This window comes from Cladophialophora immunda (assembly GCF_000835495.1).
Source record: "Cladophialophora immunda strain CBS 83496 unplaced genomic scaffold supercont1.2, whole genome shotgun sequence".
NCBI lineage: Eukaryota > Fungi > Ascomycota > Eurotiomycetes > Chaetothyriales > Herpotrichiellaceae > Cladophialophora > Cladophialophora immunda.
Genome location: NW_015622542.1, coordinates 642,485 through 658,225, shown reverse-complemented (window position 1 = coordinate 658,225; position 15,741 = coordinate 642,485). Strand labels below are relative to the sequence as shown.

The window sequence follows — 15,741 nt, the reverse complement described above, 5'->3', positions numbered from 1 at the left end:
CGTCGAGGGTTGGATACGTAGTACCTACAAAATCCGATAGCTCCACGTTGTCGCATGTGCAGAGTGCAGAGCATCTCATCTGTCGTGTCTTGGATCGACTAGAATTGGAGAGCCTCGCGTGAAAGTTGTGCCCGCGACAAGGCTGGGATGAGGCTCAGACGAGGCTGTGACACGCCAAGAGTCATCATGGAAAATCATTATTCCAGGACTCGCGGAGAGGGCCAGTTTGGGGGAATGTCATTGAATGCGGTGCCTGCGAACCGCGGACTGCCAATGTCCACACTTATTCCTACCACAATTCACACCATTGTATCACTTCATTTGCCTCGTTTAATGATTTTTAGGTTGCTTATCTTGGACTTCGGAGGCTTGACTCTCCGTGTTATGTGATACCATTTGCGCAGTTCCCTTATATGAAGAACATGGATTAATAAATCTGCATGTGCGTCTCTCGATTTCCGGCTTCGACCGACGGTGACGATGAGCCTTCGACATCCTCCACGACTGGATGTGTCTGAAGAAGATGGAACCCACCTCATCGGGCAGCAGGTTCGGCATGGAGTACCAGATGAAATCATCGCTATGCTGGCTCGCGCAAACCGCCAGGCTACCGCTGCCAACAGAGCTGCCAAAATCGAGAAAGAGAGCGTTACTGCAACTAAAGCCGACCCCCTCCTCCCTCCCGTTGCCACCGATTTTGGTCCCGAGACTCTGATTGAATATCTGCGAAGTGAGGCCGACAGGTTGAGGCGTGAACGCAAAGCTACATCGGGAAAGGGTAAAGGGAAAGCGAAAGAGGCATTGACACCGGCAACATCTGGCGTACTCCATCCGAGCAGCACTCCAATATCCACACATGGTCTGCGTTCACCATCTGCTACCCCAACACTCGCTGATCCAGTCGATGACCGCCAACCTGCTGTAGGACCTGCAACTCGACGATCGCAACGTCTGGCACGCGGAGACTCTCTCAATCAGGAGGCGATTCAACCTGCAGGTGAGTCTAAGAAGACACCGCTGTCTCGGCCACTACTGCCGACGCCATTTCGGCCTGAACTATCTCAGCAGCCCTCCATCCCAGAAGATGACCTCACCACACGACCAAGCGGTACTGGTCCCTCCAGAACGAGCACATTCGAGGAACACACCAGGAACAAGAGAATGGCTGTTAGAAACACTGCTCAAAAGGATTTGACAAGTCCGCTGCTTACAAGGTCGCGTCAGAGAAGACGTTCGAAGGGCTTCTTATTCTCTGGCGCGTCAACTGCTGTGGATCCCACTTCATCTGCAACGCATTCAGAGCTCCCCTGTCCGGACACTCCACAATACGACGCCCCAGAGTCTCCTCAGATCTCTCTGTCCGAGAATGAACCTAGTGGTTCAGTACATGATCTTGTATCTTCGCCCCGACTGCTGGCCACTAACAACAGAACTATTCAGACCTCGCTCAGTAGACCCATCCACGACCTGCCGAACAGCCAAGCCTCGAAACACAGATCCTCCACGAGTAAGGACGTCACGCTTGCTGGGTCAGAGGCCCATTCCTCTCCAGTCAGTACTTTCGACTATGCCAGCCTCATCCCTGAAGTCATCCCTCCAAGCGCCAAGAAGGAGTTCATCGACCAGACTACGCGTGCGGAGCAGAACAGTTCAGCCGATTACCCAAGACGAACTGCAGAATCAAGCAGGCTGAACAGAGTCCATCACGTCGGGCCCCCGGCTCCTTGGACCCAATTTCCCCTTCCCTTTTGGACCCCTCCGCGCCATGCAATCACCCCCGCCGAAAGTGATGATCCGTACGCGAAGGACGTTCCAACCCCAGCCCCCGAAAAGCACTACCCTCGCCTCTGGAAGCCCACGGCGGCTCCTGGCACGTCTCCAACGAGCACAAGATTGACCAGAATCCGGTCGTCTCGACGTGTCAAAGCTTCCGGACCAGAATCAAGTGCTCTACAGCTGTTTGATGTCGTTCTGTGGACGGAAATTTGCAGGTTTCTTTCTACGCAAGATGTGAGAAACCTCCGCCTCGTCAACAGATCTATTGCACAAATCATAGCTCCAATCCAGTTCAGGAGCGTCGTGGTCAATTTCGACAGACACTTCTTCGGCACGGGTGGCAGTAATTGGGATAGCAAGTCCGGGCTCCTACCCACCAACTCGATGTTCAAGAAATACGGCGCCAATATCAACAAATTTGGCGTGTCTTTCGAGTACGATCAGCAAGGATTATCGCATGCTAAGACGAAAACCATTGATAAGGAACAAGATGCATGGTTTGGAACATTCAAATGGCCTATTGAACAATACCCACGCTTTCCAGAACTGCAAGCTCTCGAGGACCTTGTTGATCATAACTGCCCGTTGCTCAAGGAAGCACTCGAAAGTATCACCGGGGCGTCGGAGCTTGGATTGTGCATCGACAGCGGTCACGGCTGGCTAGAAGGCCCTGATATTTCCGATATGGCTCTTTTCAATCGACGGATGGCGAAGGGGAGCAAAGTCTTCGGGAAGACGTTCGAAACCGAAGATGTTTGGATCACTTTTGCCCGTAATGAATACTTTAGATGGGCCCAACAGAATACCATCAACGCAGCGCTAAAGGCGCTTATGACGAAGCAGACGACCCCAGAGTCTGCTGTTAAAGAGTTTCACTTTTTGGATGCTCTCAGGATTCGTGACATCGAGAGCTTCAGAAATCAGGACGAGCAATATGATTACGACCCGGAATGCCATGTGGGAGGTGGTCCAGTTCTGGCAGTAGAAGCTCTCGCGGATGACGGTGGCGAGCTTCCTACCCCTTTTCAGGTGCATCAGGTTGTGCGAGAGCGCCGACTCGCAACCCATTCCCAAAACGGGGGTAGGAGATCACCACAGTGGCCACTAATTTTCAGCGGTCAGAATCTTGCTGCTGAGCATGGAGGTCACTGCCCTTTTGTCCAAAAGAACACCGCCAATCCTGTCGCATCTCCACTGCTGCCCGGATTGCTCACAGAGCCGCAAGCTCAATGGTTGATGGAAACTGTGTGGGCGCAGCGGGCTTTCCTATCCGCTTACACGACAGCCATCATTACCCACAGGCAAAACTTCCAGTCGATCCATACCCTCCGCATCAGTAAATTGTCCTCTGGGCTCCTCCCATGCTTAGAACAAGAAGAATTCTGGAAGAGCTTCTCTGGACTCAAGACGCTGCAGATCTTGGTAAGCCCGGACTGGCGCCAGGAGCACGTAACGGGCGATCGACTATTTGCTAAGAACATGCGCATCTGGCCCTCCAAGGCTGCTGAGAGGTTCACCGAGTTTTTGAGAACATACGTTGCCAAGATAGAGAATCTGCACAGCCTGAACATTGGCTATACTGGCGGCGGGGAACATGCTGCTGGCATGTTTGCACGGAATAAGCACGTCTTGCACGCGCCGATCACCCATGATCCGGGGCCTTTCCTGATTGACGACACCAGCAAACCGACATGGCCGCTTCTCACAAAATTCGACCACGTACGAGAGCTCAAATTTGAAAATTGTTGGTTTACTCCATGGATGCTGCAGGAGTTCATGAAACTTGGCAGAGACACAAGTCTCCATTCCCTAATCCTTGACTCCGTCAGCATGACCGCGTGTCATGATGACGATCTCAACACGACCATTGGGAGAGTACCGGGTCATCTTCGCTGCCTTCACCCTCTAGAAGACTGGACTCAAGAGACTTTGCCCATCGGCGCCTCCTGGGCTCGAGTCCTTGACGCTATTACGCCGGGGAAAACACTTCTTGCACACAAATACGACGCGGGACTGATTGACATAGGAGCTTATCCGAAGCCTAAGCCAACGTTCCGCGGACATGTTCAAGAAATCATCCTTAACAGTTGTGGCTATGTCAAGATCAACGTTCCAATTTCGTTCCAGAGTATCTATAACCAAAATGCGCTAGTTCAGGGCCCCGAACCTACCATGGACGATGCCCTGGCCGTTCGTAGGGAACGATTTTACAAATGGCCAGTGGTTGAAGGTGAGCAAAGTGCGTCGTCCCGGACTGCTGGCTCTCGAGCCTCCGAGATGTCGCTGGCAAGGATCATGATGTCTGAGTCATCCGCGGATTACGCAACAGTTCCTTGGTTGGGCACATTGACTCAATGCATTCATCCGATTGAAAAGCGCGTCCTCGAGCAGGCGTGGCAGATGACTTTTGGATGGCCGAATAACCTTGATCGATGGGCTGCGGTCGAAGATGGACAGTCTGAAGGTGGTACAGGACGGTTCAGTGGTGTGATCAGGAAAGCTGATCAGACCATGGAGGAATACTGAATTTATTTGACTGAGAAGCTCTTTAGCTTGTGGCGAAATCTTCCGGTGCTTGAACGGGTGTGGTTATTATCTTATGATGACTGCTGCTTGCTCCAGAGTGAATGGCACCAATTGGACATGGATATTGTTATGGTGATACTGACGAATTCGGAGCGGCAAGTCATCGGGAGGTTGGAGAAAAAGGCTTCGCTGTCTCCAAGTTGCACCAGCAAGGCTGATGGGCTACGTGAACCTCTGCTACCAGCTGAGGCGTCTGGACTCGCTGCTCTGGACCTCCTCTCGTTCCGTTCCCGCCTTTTTTTTCTTTCTCGATACACTTAGCATCCCACGTGGTCTACATCTGGTAGCGATGCCACTTTGCCATTTCTTTTGGATGCTAGCACTGGCCAGCCTAGACGACAAGATCATAATCCGGTCTTCGTCTAACCTCGATGAGCGGTCCGTCACGAGCGGCGGAGAAGTTGTCCAACATTCTGTACTCGTCGTATTCCTGCCCAAGGGCCTCCTCCCTTCCTCCACTGATGTACTTGAAGTCGTACAAGAACACGGCCCGGGCAAGAGTGACCCAGAGCTCGATATAGGCCAGTCTCCGGCCTATGCAAATCCGAGAACCGTATGAAAAGGGAGCGAACGCGTCCAGGGCGCGTTTGACGTTGTGTTCGCCGCTTTCGACAGCAATCCATCGACTGGGATTGTGCCGGTGTGGCTGGTCAAAGTATCGGGGGTCGTGCTGAAGAGCCCAGGTGGTCACTGCAACCTCTACCCCTGGGGGATAGTGCTCGCCGTCAATGTCGATTCCGCCTGGGAGGACCTTTCGCGGCAGATAGCCTGGCAAGCTCGGGTTCATTCGCAAGGTCTCCTCCACGACGGCCTTGAGATAGTCACAGCCTTCCAACGTCTTTCCCAGTTGGATTTCTTCCACCTTGGAGAATCTCGACCGGATCTCCGTCGTGAGCCGCTTCATGGTCTCCGGATTTCGCGTGAGGTAGTAGAAATTGGCCGCCAGCTGGGTCGCGGTAGTATCGGAGCCTGTTTTCGGGGCGTGATTGCTTAGGGGCGTGAACGCGGCAGTGGTTGGCTTTTCTTTTCACTCACCAGCGATCACCATGGAACGACAATCGGCCATGAGTTCTTTGGTCTCGTACCCTTTGCCCGACTCTTGCGCCTTGAGCATGTAGTGGACAAAGTCCTTGCGCTCGGACTTGCTGGCAATCCTCTCGGTCAAGGTCTGCCGGACGAACCTGATGAGCTTGGGGGCGTTCTTCACTATATCCCTTGCCATATATTGGTCCAACCCCAAGCGAAAGATCAATTGGCTGGAGCCACTCTGGTTGATTCATGGATTAGCTTGTTGATTGAGACATTTGAGCGAAGAGATTTTGAGGGGGAAACGGGACTGACGATCAAAGATCGGTGGCCTGCTGCATTCACCAGGTTAGGAATGTCGCGAAGCTCCTCGCGCTCAAGCATGCCAAAGTCCTTTCCAAAGGCAACGTCCGCCATCACGTCGAATGTCAAATAGTTGCACCACAACCCCATATCCACCACCCGTGCAGACTCTCTGCCCGAGGGGCCGATCTTCCGGATGAAGGTGCGGACATGATTGAGGACAAAGTCTTCCATGTCGCGAAGCGCCGCGTCGGTGAACCCTGGCGCCAGGGCTCGACGCTTTCGAGCGTGCATCGCCCGGTCCGTGGAGGAGAATGTGCTGGGAAATCCGGCGTGGTGGGTGACGACATCATAGACAAACCCCTTTTGAACGTTTCGATTGACTCCGTAGATGTCTTTGCCAAAGGTGAGCTTTTCCCCGTGACACCCTCTCATACTGCGAAGACAGTCGCTTACCTCTGAGTGCTCCCACTTTGTTGATGGACACAATATTTGGAGCCACCCGGACGACATCCCCTTGAGCAACCGGTCGTCAGTCACCGGGCTTGAAGTGATGGGACCCGATTTTCGGTGTGCTTACCGTATTTCTGATGCTGCCTGTAGACATAGAGGTGTCGGTCGCCAATCAATGCATGATATGCAGGGTGAAGCCCCGTGACCTTTGCAAGGAAAGGTCCGGGATATTTCGAGAGGGGATGGAAAAAGAGCCGGTAGATCACCAACACCAAGGCCTGGGCATGTCAGGTCAGGGCCCCCGCTTCAACACAGACAATAGGGGCGTTCTTACAGATATGAGAGTTGTAGTCGCGCACGCAAGAGGTAGAACCCAGAATAGGCCCCATGAAGAGCCATCTGGATACATCGTCACGGTGGCCCGTATGGAGGCTGCCAGCAGTTCCTGGGAAGAGAGCCGTCGTGTAAGACAAGATCTCCGGAGTGATACATGAGTGCTGCCACCGAGAATGAAAGAGCTGGTGTTTTTATCCGTCTCGGGAGGGTATGATTAATGGGTTGCTGCGAGACAGGGAGTATTCGAATGGGGCAGCGTATGGCATTCTGCCGAGATTTCCGCGTTTCTGCCGCGGAGGCGGAGAGGGCGGAGGCGCGGAGACCCCGCAGTGCAGCGTCGGTGTCTGTTCTGCCCGACCTCATATCTGAGGCCGTACGACCGAACACAACCACTGTAAATGGTCATAGGGGAAAAGTCGGCTAGGCCGCCCTAATATATCCTTCAAAATGGTGCTGTCAGATAACCAAGCAAACAACAGGGTGGTATCGAGACAGAGGACACATCTGATTTCAGGCGGATGAGCTCAGCCTTGTGAGCAGCGAGACCGAGACTTGCGTGAATATCTCTCAAGTTCTACCAGATACATACTGCTCAAATGGCCGAGGAACCGTACACTCTGTACTATGCGAGTCATTCTATATGCTCGATCATGGTACGTGTGACTTTTGCCCTGCGTGGGCCGCCCAAACACGGCAAGGGCCTGCAGATCCAAGAGCAGGAGGTGGACATCGGGGACAAGGCCGAGCAGATTGAGGAGAGCTTCCTCTGCGATATCAATCCTGAAGGCTACGTATGCAGCACCTGTGGATATACAAGCGTCGCCACGACTGAGCTGAGGACCTAGGTGCCTGTTCTCGCCCATCCGCAGCTGCTCCCCAAGCCCATGCCCGAGAGCGTCGACATCACGCGGTACTTTGCCGAGCACTATCCACGACTTCTCCCCGACGAGCATGCCGAAGAGATCGAGAGCCTGCTGGACGCGCTCCACCAGATCAACTTCTACGCCCTGACCTTCGGCGGCTTGCCGCACCGCGGTGAAGTTCTCCAGCAATGCCTTCGGGCCAAGCTTGCCCAGCCAGGCATCTCCGATCGGTATCGACGAGCCTTGGAGTACAAACTAGGGCAGTGAGTGGCCTTTACAATATCTTTGTGCTTGGGAAACTTTGCTGACAGTGCTGTGCTCTGCACCCTGGAACAGACGCCAGGCGATGGAGCTGAATATTTTGCCTGAGCAGATCGCCGCGAACGAGGAGCGATCGCGCACGTTCAACGCCCAAATCGAGGCGCTGATGGACAAGCACGCCAATGGGAAGAACAGCAACTATATCTACGGCGACGAACCCACCGCCCTAGATGCACATGTGCTTTGCTTCCTCTCCCGGCTATATGACAAGGGCAGGACTCACCTCATCTCGCCGAGGCTCCTCAAGTATCTCATGGACTTTAGGGAGGGAGACGCTTGGAAGGAGGTGGTGCCATCCGGGAGTACGGTTCCCTTGTATATATAAAAGTTGTTCCCTGCGGAAACGATAGCACTAGCTCTGCTGGGTATTCTAAGTGAGGGAAACGATAGACGATCATTCAGAGGTACCCACCAAGAATTTCTGGCAATACGATGCATCGACCTTGATGCTCCATTCCTCTAAAGAGATACCACCTCATGACAGACTACACTCGGTTCCCCGGACCTTAGTTCCTTGGTAGGATTAGAGGTTCTACAATGGTGCCAACGCATTACAATCTCCAGAGATCACATCGAAGGATAGTGACCGTTCATTTAATCCCTTCACTACGCTTGTCCTCGGCCTCTGTAGGAGAGCATTACAATTAATTGCAGGAAGTGAGGTGTCGCCGCTGTGGTTGGCAACGATGCTGTAGGATGCAGGGAAATACTCATTTAGGGAATAATGGCGTATCAAGGCGAATCTGTACTTTGGCCGCCGCTCTGCAGACACTGGGATTTTCTCGGTTAACAGGCAATTAGTGAACAAAATCTGATTAATGTGACATTAGACACCTTGTGCTGAGGCTATGAACATGGTGGAAGAAGCTAGAACTCGTCAGGGTCCAAGAACTTTCCATTCCTTCTGGCCCATGGCTTTCCTTGCATAGCCCTTCAGCCCCTCCGGAACCACATCCTCTCTCCCGACCTTGAGCATTCTGTCGATGAAGACGATCAGATGCGCGTCCAAGGCCGTGGGCCTAGGCAGCCCGAACAACCACGTGGCAGGGCGCGAAAGGTTGCCTCCTCCGTCCTTCGGGGTCGCTTCTCCCAGGAGCGAGTCAAACTGCTGCATGAGGGCTCGCGCGCGCCGACTCATCTCCTCGACCGTTCCGGGGTCGAGACCGGCGATTTTCTGCCGTTCGATCCTTTTTTTTTTATTCGCAATGTCAGACATGGCACGATCGTCGAGTGGAAAGAGAGAATCCTGTTTCCTTACACGCCTAGTTTGAAGGTCAACGCCGCTCGGTATCGGCCGCTGATGTCGCCGTCGAGTCGTTGCTGGACGGCGGTCTTGAAACCGTGGGCGACGTGCTCCCTGCCGGAGAAGGACAGCGAGAAGTAGTTGAGCGAATGCAAGTCGGACAGGAGACTCCGTATTTGGTCCGCGTGCGAGTCGGGAATCAGGGAGGGGTACAGGCGCGCAATGTGGTGTGTTATCTGGAGGCTGTCGGGGATGGTCTTCTCCAGCACAGGAGAGGCGAGCACAGGTACCTTTGCGGCGCGTTCAGCACCGATCCAGACAAGTCGGCACCGAGAGGACGGAGACTCTTACCTGTCCGTGGGGGTTGATTTCGCACAGAAAGTGTTCAGACAGCTGCTCTTCGTTAAAAATGTCGATGCTCTTCTCCTCCAGCGCAATGTCGCACGAGTCGTCTTTGGGAGGACCCCTGAGAGCAAACGTGTAGCGAACCATTCTGGAGCAGATTGAGCCATGGTTGTGATACAGCGTATAGACTGCTTTGGACGTAGTCATGATGTCTTTTTTTCGTCTGAAGCCAGCATAGACTTGGCCTTTTTCTGTGCAGGAAGAGAACCCCGTCTCACGAGCTCCTTGCGCTCTGAACTTGCATACTTCGTTGAGGTGGACAATCTGCAGAATGAAATCCAGATACTCGTCAAAAACCCCCTAAATCCTCATGATTCGCTATACACTTTTACCATCGACATTCATTAGAACATGACTACACCCCGACACAACCGATAGTGCTCCGCGGGTATGGTACGGATACCAGATGTACCTGATGCCTGTATCCGTTTGATCCATGAGGTCTAGTCCAGTGTACGAGCTCCTGTACGACTCGACACCGATGGCTGAGCACCGAGGCCGAGACGGGCTCTGCGACTCCGTGGCCGCGACTGAAAATAGACGTCGTTGGTATCCGGCTAATCACAAGGCCCCTAGATCGAGAACATGTAACGAAACGAACCTCTAGTGAAGCAAAGCTCTCCAAGGGTATTGAGGTCGGAGTGTTGTTCGAGCTGGAAGGCGTTAGAGCATCCATCGTAGCGCGATGCGAGACGCTGACAGGTGGATATCGCCCGTTGCCGAAAGCGGCAAGTGAAGCCTTGGATGTCGGATCAATCGGTCTCGCACTCAGTCGTAAGAAGTGACTTGATTGGTGGCTCAGTGAGCTCAAACGCGGCCTCATCCCTCTCCACGGATTATGGGTGGCCACAAGAACGCTATAACGGTAAAAGTCAGGAGAGCCAGTCGACCTATCCCTACTACCCCAGTGTTATTCGCACGAGAAACCTCTGTCCCTGAAACCACACAGCCTTATCCCTTATTCTGGACTTTTTCAAACGAGGGTTTCTTTGCCTCACAGCAGCTTGTCCTACTCTCTCTTCTCGTTCTTCCTCCCTCCCTTCCTCTGTCCCTCCGATACTGCGTCAGACCTTCCGAGCAGGGGTCTGCTCGTTCCCACTGCCACCGCGGTTTGACCTGTGACAGCACTGTCCCCATCCACGTTGGTTCATCATGCGCCCGGGATGCATCAAATGCCATGCCGCACTATACAGCACCCACTCTGCGACCATAAACCCCCAGAACCACCCCTCGGTGGTCCAGAGCCGTGAAGTCGGCTGAGCGTAGATTTGGACTGTGCGGAAGACATTCGTCAGGACGATCAACCCGAGCAGGAAGAAGACGAGGCCGACAACTTTGGCCACATCGTGGGGTGGGCTGGACGTCTGCTGGGCCGGCCGACGGCGTCGGATGCACAGCCTGATCAGCCAGACTTTGAGGATTATGATGAGAAGCAGGTTGAGAAAGAGCTGTAGAAAGAGGGATGCTTTGACGAGACGCAGCCCCGAAGTGAGCTCGCCGGATGACCGACCCTCGGGAGAGAAGTAAGTCGCGCAGCCCTGGGCGGTGCAAGCGATGATGGCGGAGGTGAAGATGGAGATGAGCAGAAGGTACAGCGGCGGATGGATTCGAGGAACCAATGCTGGTGGATAGGTGGGGAGGTGGTAGTCGAGATGAAGGATTAACTGAATGCTTGTTAGAGGGGGTGACAGAGCCAACAACAGAATGTGGGAAATAGATGGCTTACGGCATAAAGTGGAACGGTGAAGACGTAACTGTCGAAATTCCCGTCAGTTAACCCTCGACCCGAACCGGACAGAAATGCTCACGTCGCAGTATAAAAGAGTCCCTCGACAGCGCTGACTTGATCAGAGCCATTGAATGCCGAGATTTCACGACATATAAACCCGCCAACTACCAGGCCGGCTGCCATGGGAAGACACATGGTGTAATACCATGACTTGTACTTGCTATCCACATCCAACAGTGTCAGTCGCGGAGGGCTAGCCGGGTCTTGTGGAGCAGTCGACTATCGGGACTTGCCTGCTTTGATAGATGTGCAAGAGGAAGGACAAGAAGAAGAGAACGGCGAAGGCGGATGAGGCGCCCTTTGCCACGTGGTGGAGGTACGGATTGATGGCGACTGAGGTGTCTTCAAGAGGAAACGGAGTGTTAGTCCAGCGCTTCGTGAGTGTCTCAAAGATAGAAGAGAGGCATACCTGGTTCAGACATCGTGGGTGATAAGAGGGCTTGGTGCGGGATATGGAAGGCTATTGTGGAATGGGATAGAGAGAGAGAGAATGGCTAAAATGCTGGACGAGTTGTCAAAGTCCCTGTGCTGTCGACTTATATATGTTCTCTGGCTATCAGGACGCAGCCATCGCTTGCATGCTCTTGTTCAAGAGGGCTCAGAAAACTCCCCTGTATATGAACATACAAAGGCACGAGCGCCTGATCTTCATGAGAGCACACGCTGGTCGTTTGTCGTGCACGCCATAGACAAGGCGCTAGGTGAAGTCGTCGATGGACGAACTGGCGCCTCGAAAACCTCTCTTGAGCCAGCATAGTCAAGGGCCCAAGAGCAGGCTATCACCAAATGGATGAAGTGGTGTGAATTAGGCTTGCTCTCATTCGCCAGGTGGACGTGGCAATCGTATCGCGAATGCGAATACGGGGTGCGCCTTACCCTGAGCGTTGGCGTGGAGTCTGCCTTGCAGAAGATCAGGATTCTAGCGAGTACAGTTTCGACAGCGGAAGATAATTAGACCGATGTCCCAAACGTCATGTGATGCTTTTGGCGACCTGGATCGTAAGACATTGGTGTTTTCTTGCTCTGCCCTTCAAATGCGGAGGGTAAGATGATGAGCGTCGCTCAGTCCAGGGCGTGCTTAGGTCAATTCAATATCGTAACCCTCATCCCGGCGTGGTGAACGCCATCGGAAAAGCCCGACGTCGTGCAACAAGGAGAGATACCTCAATTCATATTGCATGGATATTCTGCCTGCATTCCTCTGCGTCTCTACAAACGAGTGAGGTACCTCCATGGCTACTACGGCAATGAACTCTCGGAACACATAGCATAAGTACAATGAAATGCCGCCCCTAGACATACAGGTTCTACCTGCTGCTGATTGCATTCTGTCTCGCACAGCCCTGCATCTAGGAGCCACTTCCTCCCCCTCGCTCTTCTCGACTCTAGAAAGGAATTAGAATGTGTCGATATCACATGTACCAACGTTTGAGCCAATGAAGTCCAAGCATGGGAAGGTTACAGAGCTGCGCAAGGGAAAGATACAGGTTCGAGTACCCCGTATTAGACTCGCCCTCTCCTAGCACGTGACAAAGCAAACGCGGGGGCCCCTGGTTGTTAGGCTCTATTCCTCTCCACACCTTCGGGAGATAACTAGACCTGAATGCTTATTTGCGCGTCTGTGCCTAAACAAACAGTAATACGTTGTAGCATGGGTTTGTTGTTTACACAGGTTCACCGCGGGCTCGTGTGGGAAAAGTTGCTGCTGATTAAGCTGCCCTAACCACGCACTTCGGCTTGAGCGCCTTGGGGCCCCCCCGCAAGCCCTACTCTATGGTGAACATCGAGTCCGCCTCGTCCTACCGCAAACTGCCTGCGCCCCTCCAAGCTGTACACTGATCACAGCCTGACCGCAGCTGACCCTCGACCAGCTGAAATATATCACCATGATGGCGTCGTTAGGTGATCTGGCTTCCAGGGACTTGTTCAGCGTCCTTCCACAATCCCCAACAAGACTTCTTCGCAAGATACGTCCTATCCTGTCATGTCACCGTTGAACGCATGACGTTTTTGCCTATGAACAACACACCGAGTGTTCCCTTTCTTCGTCCTCCACACCTCCAGCCACGGTGACGATCTACTCGCCCACTCCGCCGGTTACCTTGCCCGGCCGGGACATCATACAATGGATCCGTTGTCAATGACGGCCAGCATTATTGCTGTATTACAGCTCACATCAACCCTCACAAGCTACATCAACGAGGCAAGAAATGCAACAGCAGAGCAGAAGAAGGTGGCAGTTGAGGCTGGTAATCTCTACGGTCTCTTGACCAATCTGCGCTTTCAAGTAGAAGAAGCCCGATTCAACGATCCTTGGTTCAATCAAGTGAAGCTGTTGGGAGTTCCAAATGGTCCGCTCGACCAGTTCAAAGGTGTTCTTGAGTCCATGGTAAAACAATTGCCGACATCTAGGAAAAGAGACCAAGTCAAATCAGCACTATTGTGGAAATTCACCAAAAAGGAAGTAGAAGATGCATTGGCTCGAATGGAACGGTTGAAGACGCTCATCAGCTGCGCCCTGACAAATGACTTGATGTGCGTACAACTGCTTCGAAGAAGAGAATGGCCACTGACGATGGAAGGGCCTTGTCAAGAGCGATCCATGAGGATTTGGAGACGGTACGAGAACAGAATGAACAACTTTGCACGCGGATGGACCGCCTGCAAATCCGCGCGGATCGTAAGTGCGGTTACACGTGTTGGATGGCTGAGCTAAGATATGTGACAGAGGAACTGCAGGATAAATTGTCGAAATGGTTGAACATACCAGATCCGTCCACAAACTACCACGCAGCGCTGCAGAAGCGACACCCTGAGACGGGGCAGTGGCTCCTCAGCGGTCAACGCTTCACTGAGTGGAAAAGCTCGACGTCATCATTGATGTGGCTCCACGGTAGTGGTACGTCGCGGTTGTAGTAGTGACGAAGCAGCACTAACACGCTTTCTCAGCGGGCTGCGGCAAGACCATCTTAAGGTAAGACCATGGGGTGATGTTAGCACAAGTCGTTCTGGCTAAACGAGCTGACTAGCGCTGCATCGTTACACAATATTCTTCAGCATAAGGAGTCTTACCCCGATACGATAGTGAGCTACTTTTATTTCGATTTCAATGATGCAGCGAAACAGTCCTCTGAAAAGGCTATTCGATCATTATTATTCCAGGCTGCTCTACAGGCTAACGACATCCTCCACGATCTTGAAACACTATATAATCAATACAGTGGCGGACAGCAGCAGCCCGCAGAAGACAGTATTCACTCACTGCTTAAAAAAGCAATGGTTCGTTCAGGAGTGAAATACATCATTCTAGATGCTTTGGATGAATGTATAGACCGTGAAGGTCTATTACCTTTTATTCGAGAAGTGGCAACGTCCCAACTACGAGATCTCCATATCTTGGCCACGAGTCGTCGGGAGAAGGACATTGAAGACGAATTGAGTCCGGTTGCGGACCACAATATCAACATTCAAAGTGCCATTGTAGACGAGGATATACGTATCTACATTCGCGATCGGATAGCCATCGACGCGAGGCTGAAGAAGTGGCCAGTGTCGGTGCAGAATGAAATCATGACGGCGTTGATGGAGAAGGCCGGTGGAATGTAAGGATAGTATTCTATCCTGTTGCGCACAGCGTACTAACCGTGGCATAGGTTTCGATGGGTATTTTGTCAACTTGAGTCTATTCGCCAGTGTATCCAGTTGAAGGCGCTGAGAAAGGCGCTATCGTCCCTCCCAAAGACGCTAGATGAGACGTATAATCGAATACTACAAAGTCTCGATTCAGCCGGGCAGCTTCAGAATGCTATTAAAGCCTTGCAATGGCTCTGTTTCTCGAACCGCCCTCTCGAGTTAGCAGAAATGGTCGAGATTCTCGCCATAGAGACTGGAGATCAAGGGGGATTTGATCCGGAGGAACGGCTTCCTGATCCCATGGATGTTATGGTTGTCTGTTCTACCCTGATTGTCTTGAATCCCATTAATAGCAACGGAGATTTCTGGGAAGACAGTGACACAGACAACGTCGTCTCAGTGGATGGGAGTGACAAAGACGCTGACCGGATGCAAATTCGGTTGGCACATTTTTCTGTCAAGGAATTCTTCCTGTCTGACCGCTGTGCGTTTCGTCAGAGTTTTCAGTCACAAGTCTGCCACTCTATTGTTGCAGAAGGTTGCCTGCGTTACTTGCTCCATCTTTGTCACGATGGACCCTTGACTGAAGATCTCGTCGCGCAGTATGCCCTGACGAGATACGCGGTGGAGGAGTGGTGGCAGCACCTGCAGACCATCAGCCGCATTATTGACGGGACACTTCTTGACGGGACACTTCTGCAACTTACCTTACGGTTCCTCACGGATGTGGATGCCTCCCTACTTTCATGGGTACAACTTTACGATATCGATAGCCCAAAAGGAAGGATGGATTTCTCGGTAAAAGCCGAGGATGTGGCTCAGCCTCTATATTATGCGGCAGATATAGGTGTTCCTACAGTTGTTAAGGAGATCCTGGGACGAAATATCGACGTCAATGCAGAAGGGGGACACTACGGCACTGCGCTACAGGCGGCATCAGGTCGAGGCCACGAGGCGGTGGTGCAGATGCTACTGGCCGCGGGGGCGGACGTCAACGCGCACGGGGG

General features: G+C 52.8%; 4 protein-coding genes across 4 annotated transcripts in view; 2 read left to right on the top strand and 2 right to left on the bottom strand.

Moving 5' to 3' along the window:
* The first annotated feature begins 253 nt into the window (after nt 1-253).
* On the top strand, nt 254-4,911 carry PV07_02590 (uncharacterized protein). The gene has a single exon (XM_016389212.1). It carries the CDS (start codon nt 481-483, stop codon nt 4,300-4,302), a length of 3,822 nt encoding a protein of 1,273 aa, XP_016251114.1. The 5' UTR covers nt 254-480; the 3' UTR covers nt 4,303-4,911.
* PV07_02589 (uncharacterized protein) lies at nt 4,694-6,553 on the bottom strand (the record flags this gene model as incomplete). Its single annotated transcript, XM_016389211.1, has 6 exons — nt 4,694-5,331; nt 5,398-5,629; nt 5,704-6,086; nt 6,148-6,207; nt 6,272-6,422; nt 6,479-6,553. 6 exons carry the CDS (start codon nt 6,551-6,553, stop codon nt 4,694-4,696), a joined length of 1,539 nt encoding a protein of 512 aa, XP_016251113.1.
* Nucleotides 6,554-10,051: 3,498 nt separating this feature from the next.
* Nucleotides 10,052-11,850, bottom strand: PV07_02588 (uncharacterized protein). Its single transcript, XM_016389210.1, has 5 exons — nt 11,511-11,850; nt 11,335-11,443; nt 11,121-11,261; nt 11,039-11,066; nt 10,052-10,976 (listed from the first exon to the last, which is right to left on the bottom strand). Exons 1-5 carry the CDS (start codon nt 11,521-11,523, stop codon nt 10,377-10,379), a joined length of 891 nt encoding a protein of 296 aa, XP_016251112.1. The 5' UTR covers nt 11,524-11,850; the 3' UTR covers nt 10,052-10,376.
* Nucleotides 11,851-13,226: 1,376 nt separating this feature from the next.
* PV07_02587 (uncharacterized protein) overlaps nt 13,227-15,741 on the top strand; it is a gene marked incomplete at both ends in the record, with an annotated part of 4,718 nt that continues 2,203 nt past the window's right edge. Inside the window, 6 exons of the mRNA XM_016389209.1 lie at nt 13,227-13,636; nt 13,684-13,781; nt 13,830-14,000; nt 14,051-14,075; nt 14,131-14,703; nt 14,755-15,680. Coding sequence (XP_016251111.1) covers nt 13,227-13,636; nt 13,684-13,781; nt 13,830-14,000; nt 14,051-14,075; nt 14,131-14,703; nt 14,755-15,680 — 2,203 coding nt within the window. The remainder of the gene's footprint in view (nt 13,637-13,683; nt 13,782-13,829; nt 14,001-14,050; nt 14,076-14,130; nt 14,704-14,754; nt 15,681-15,741) is intronic.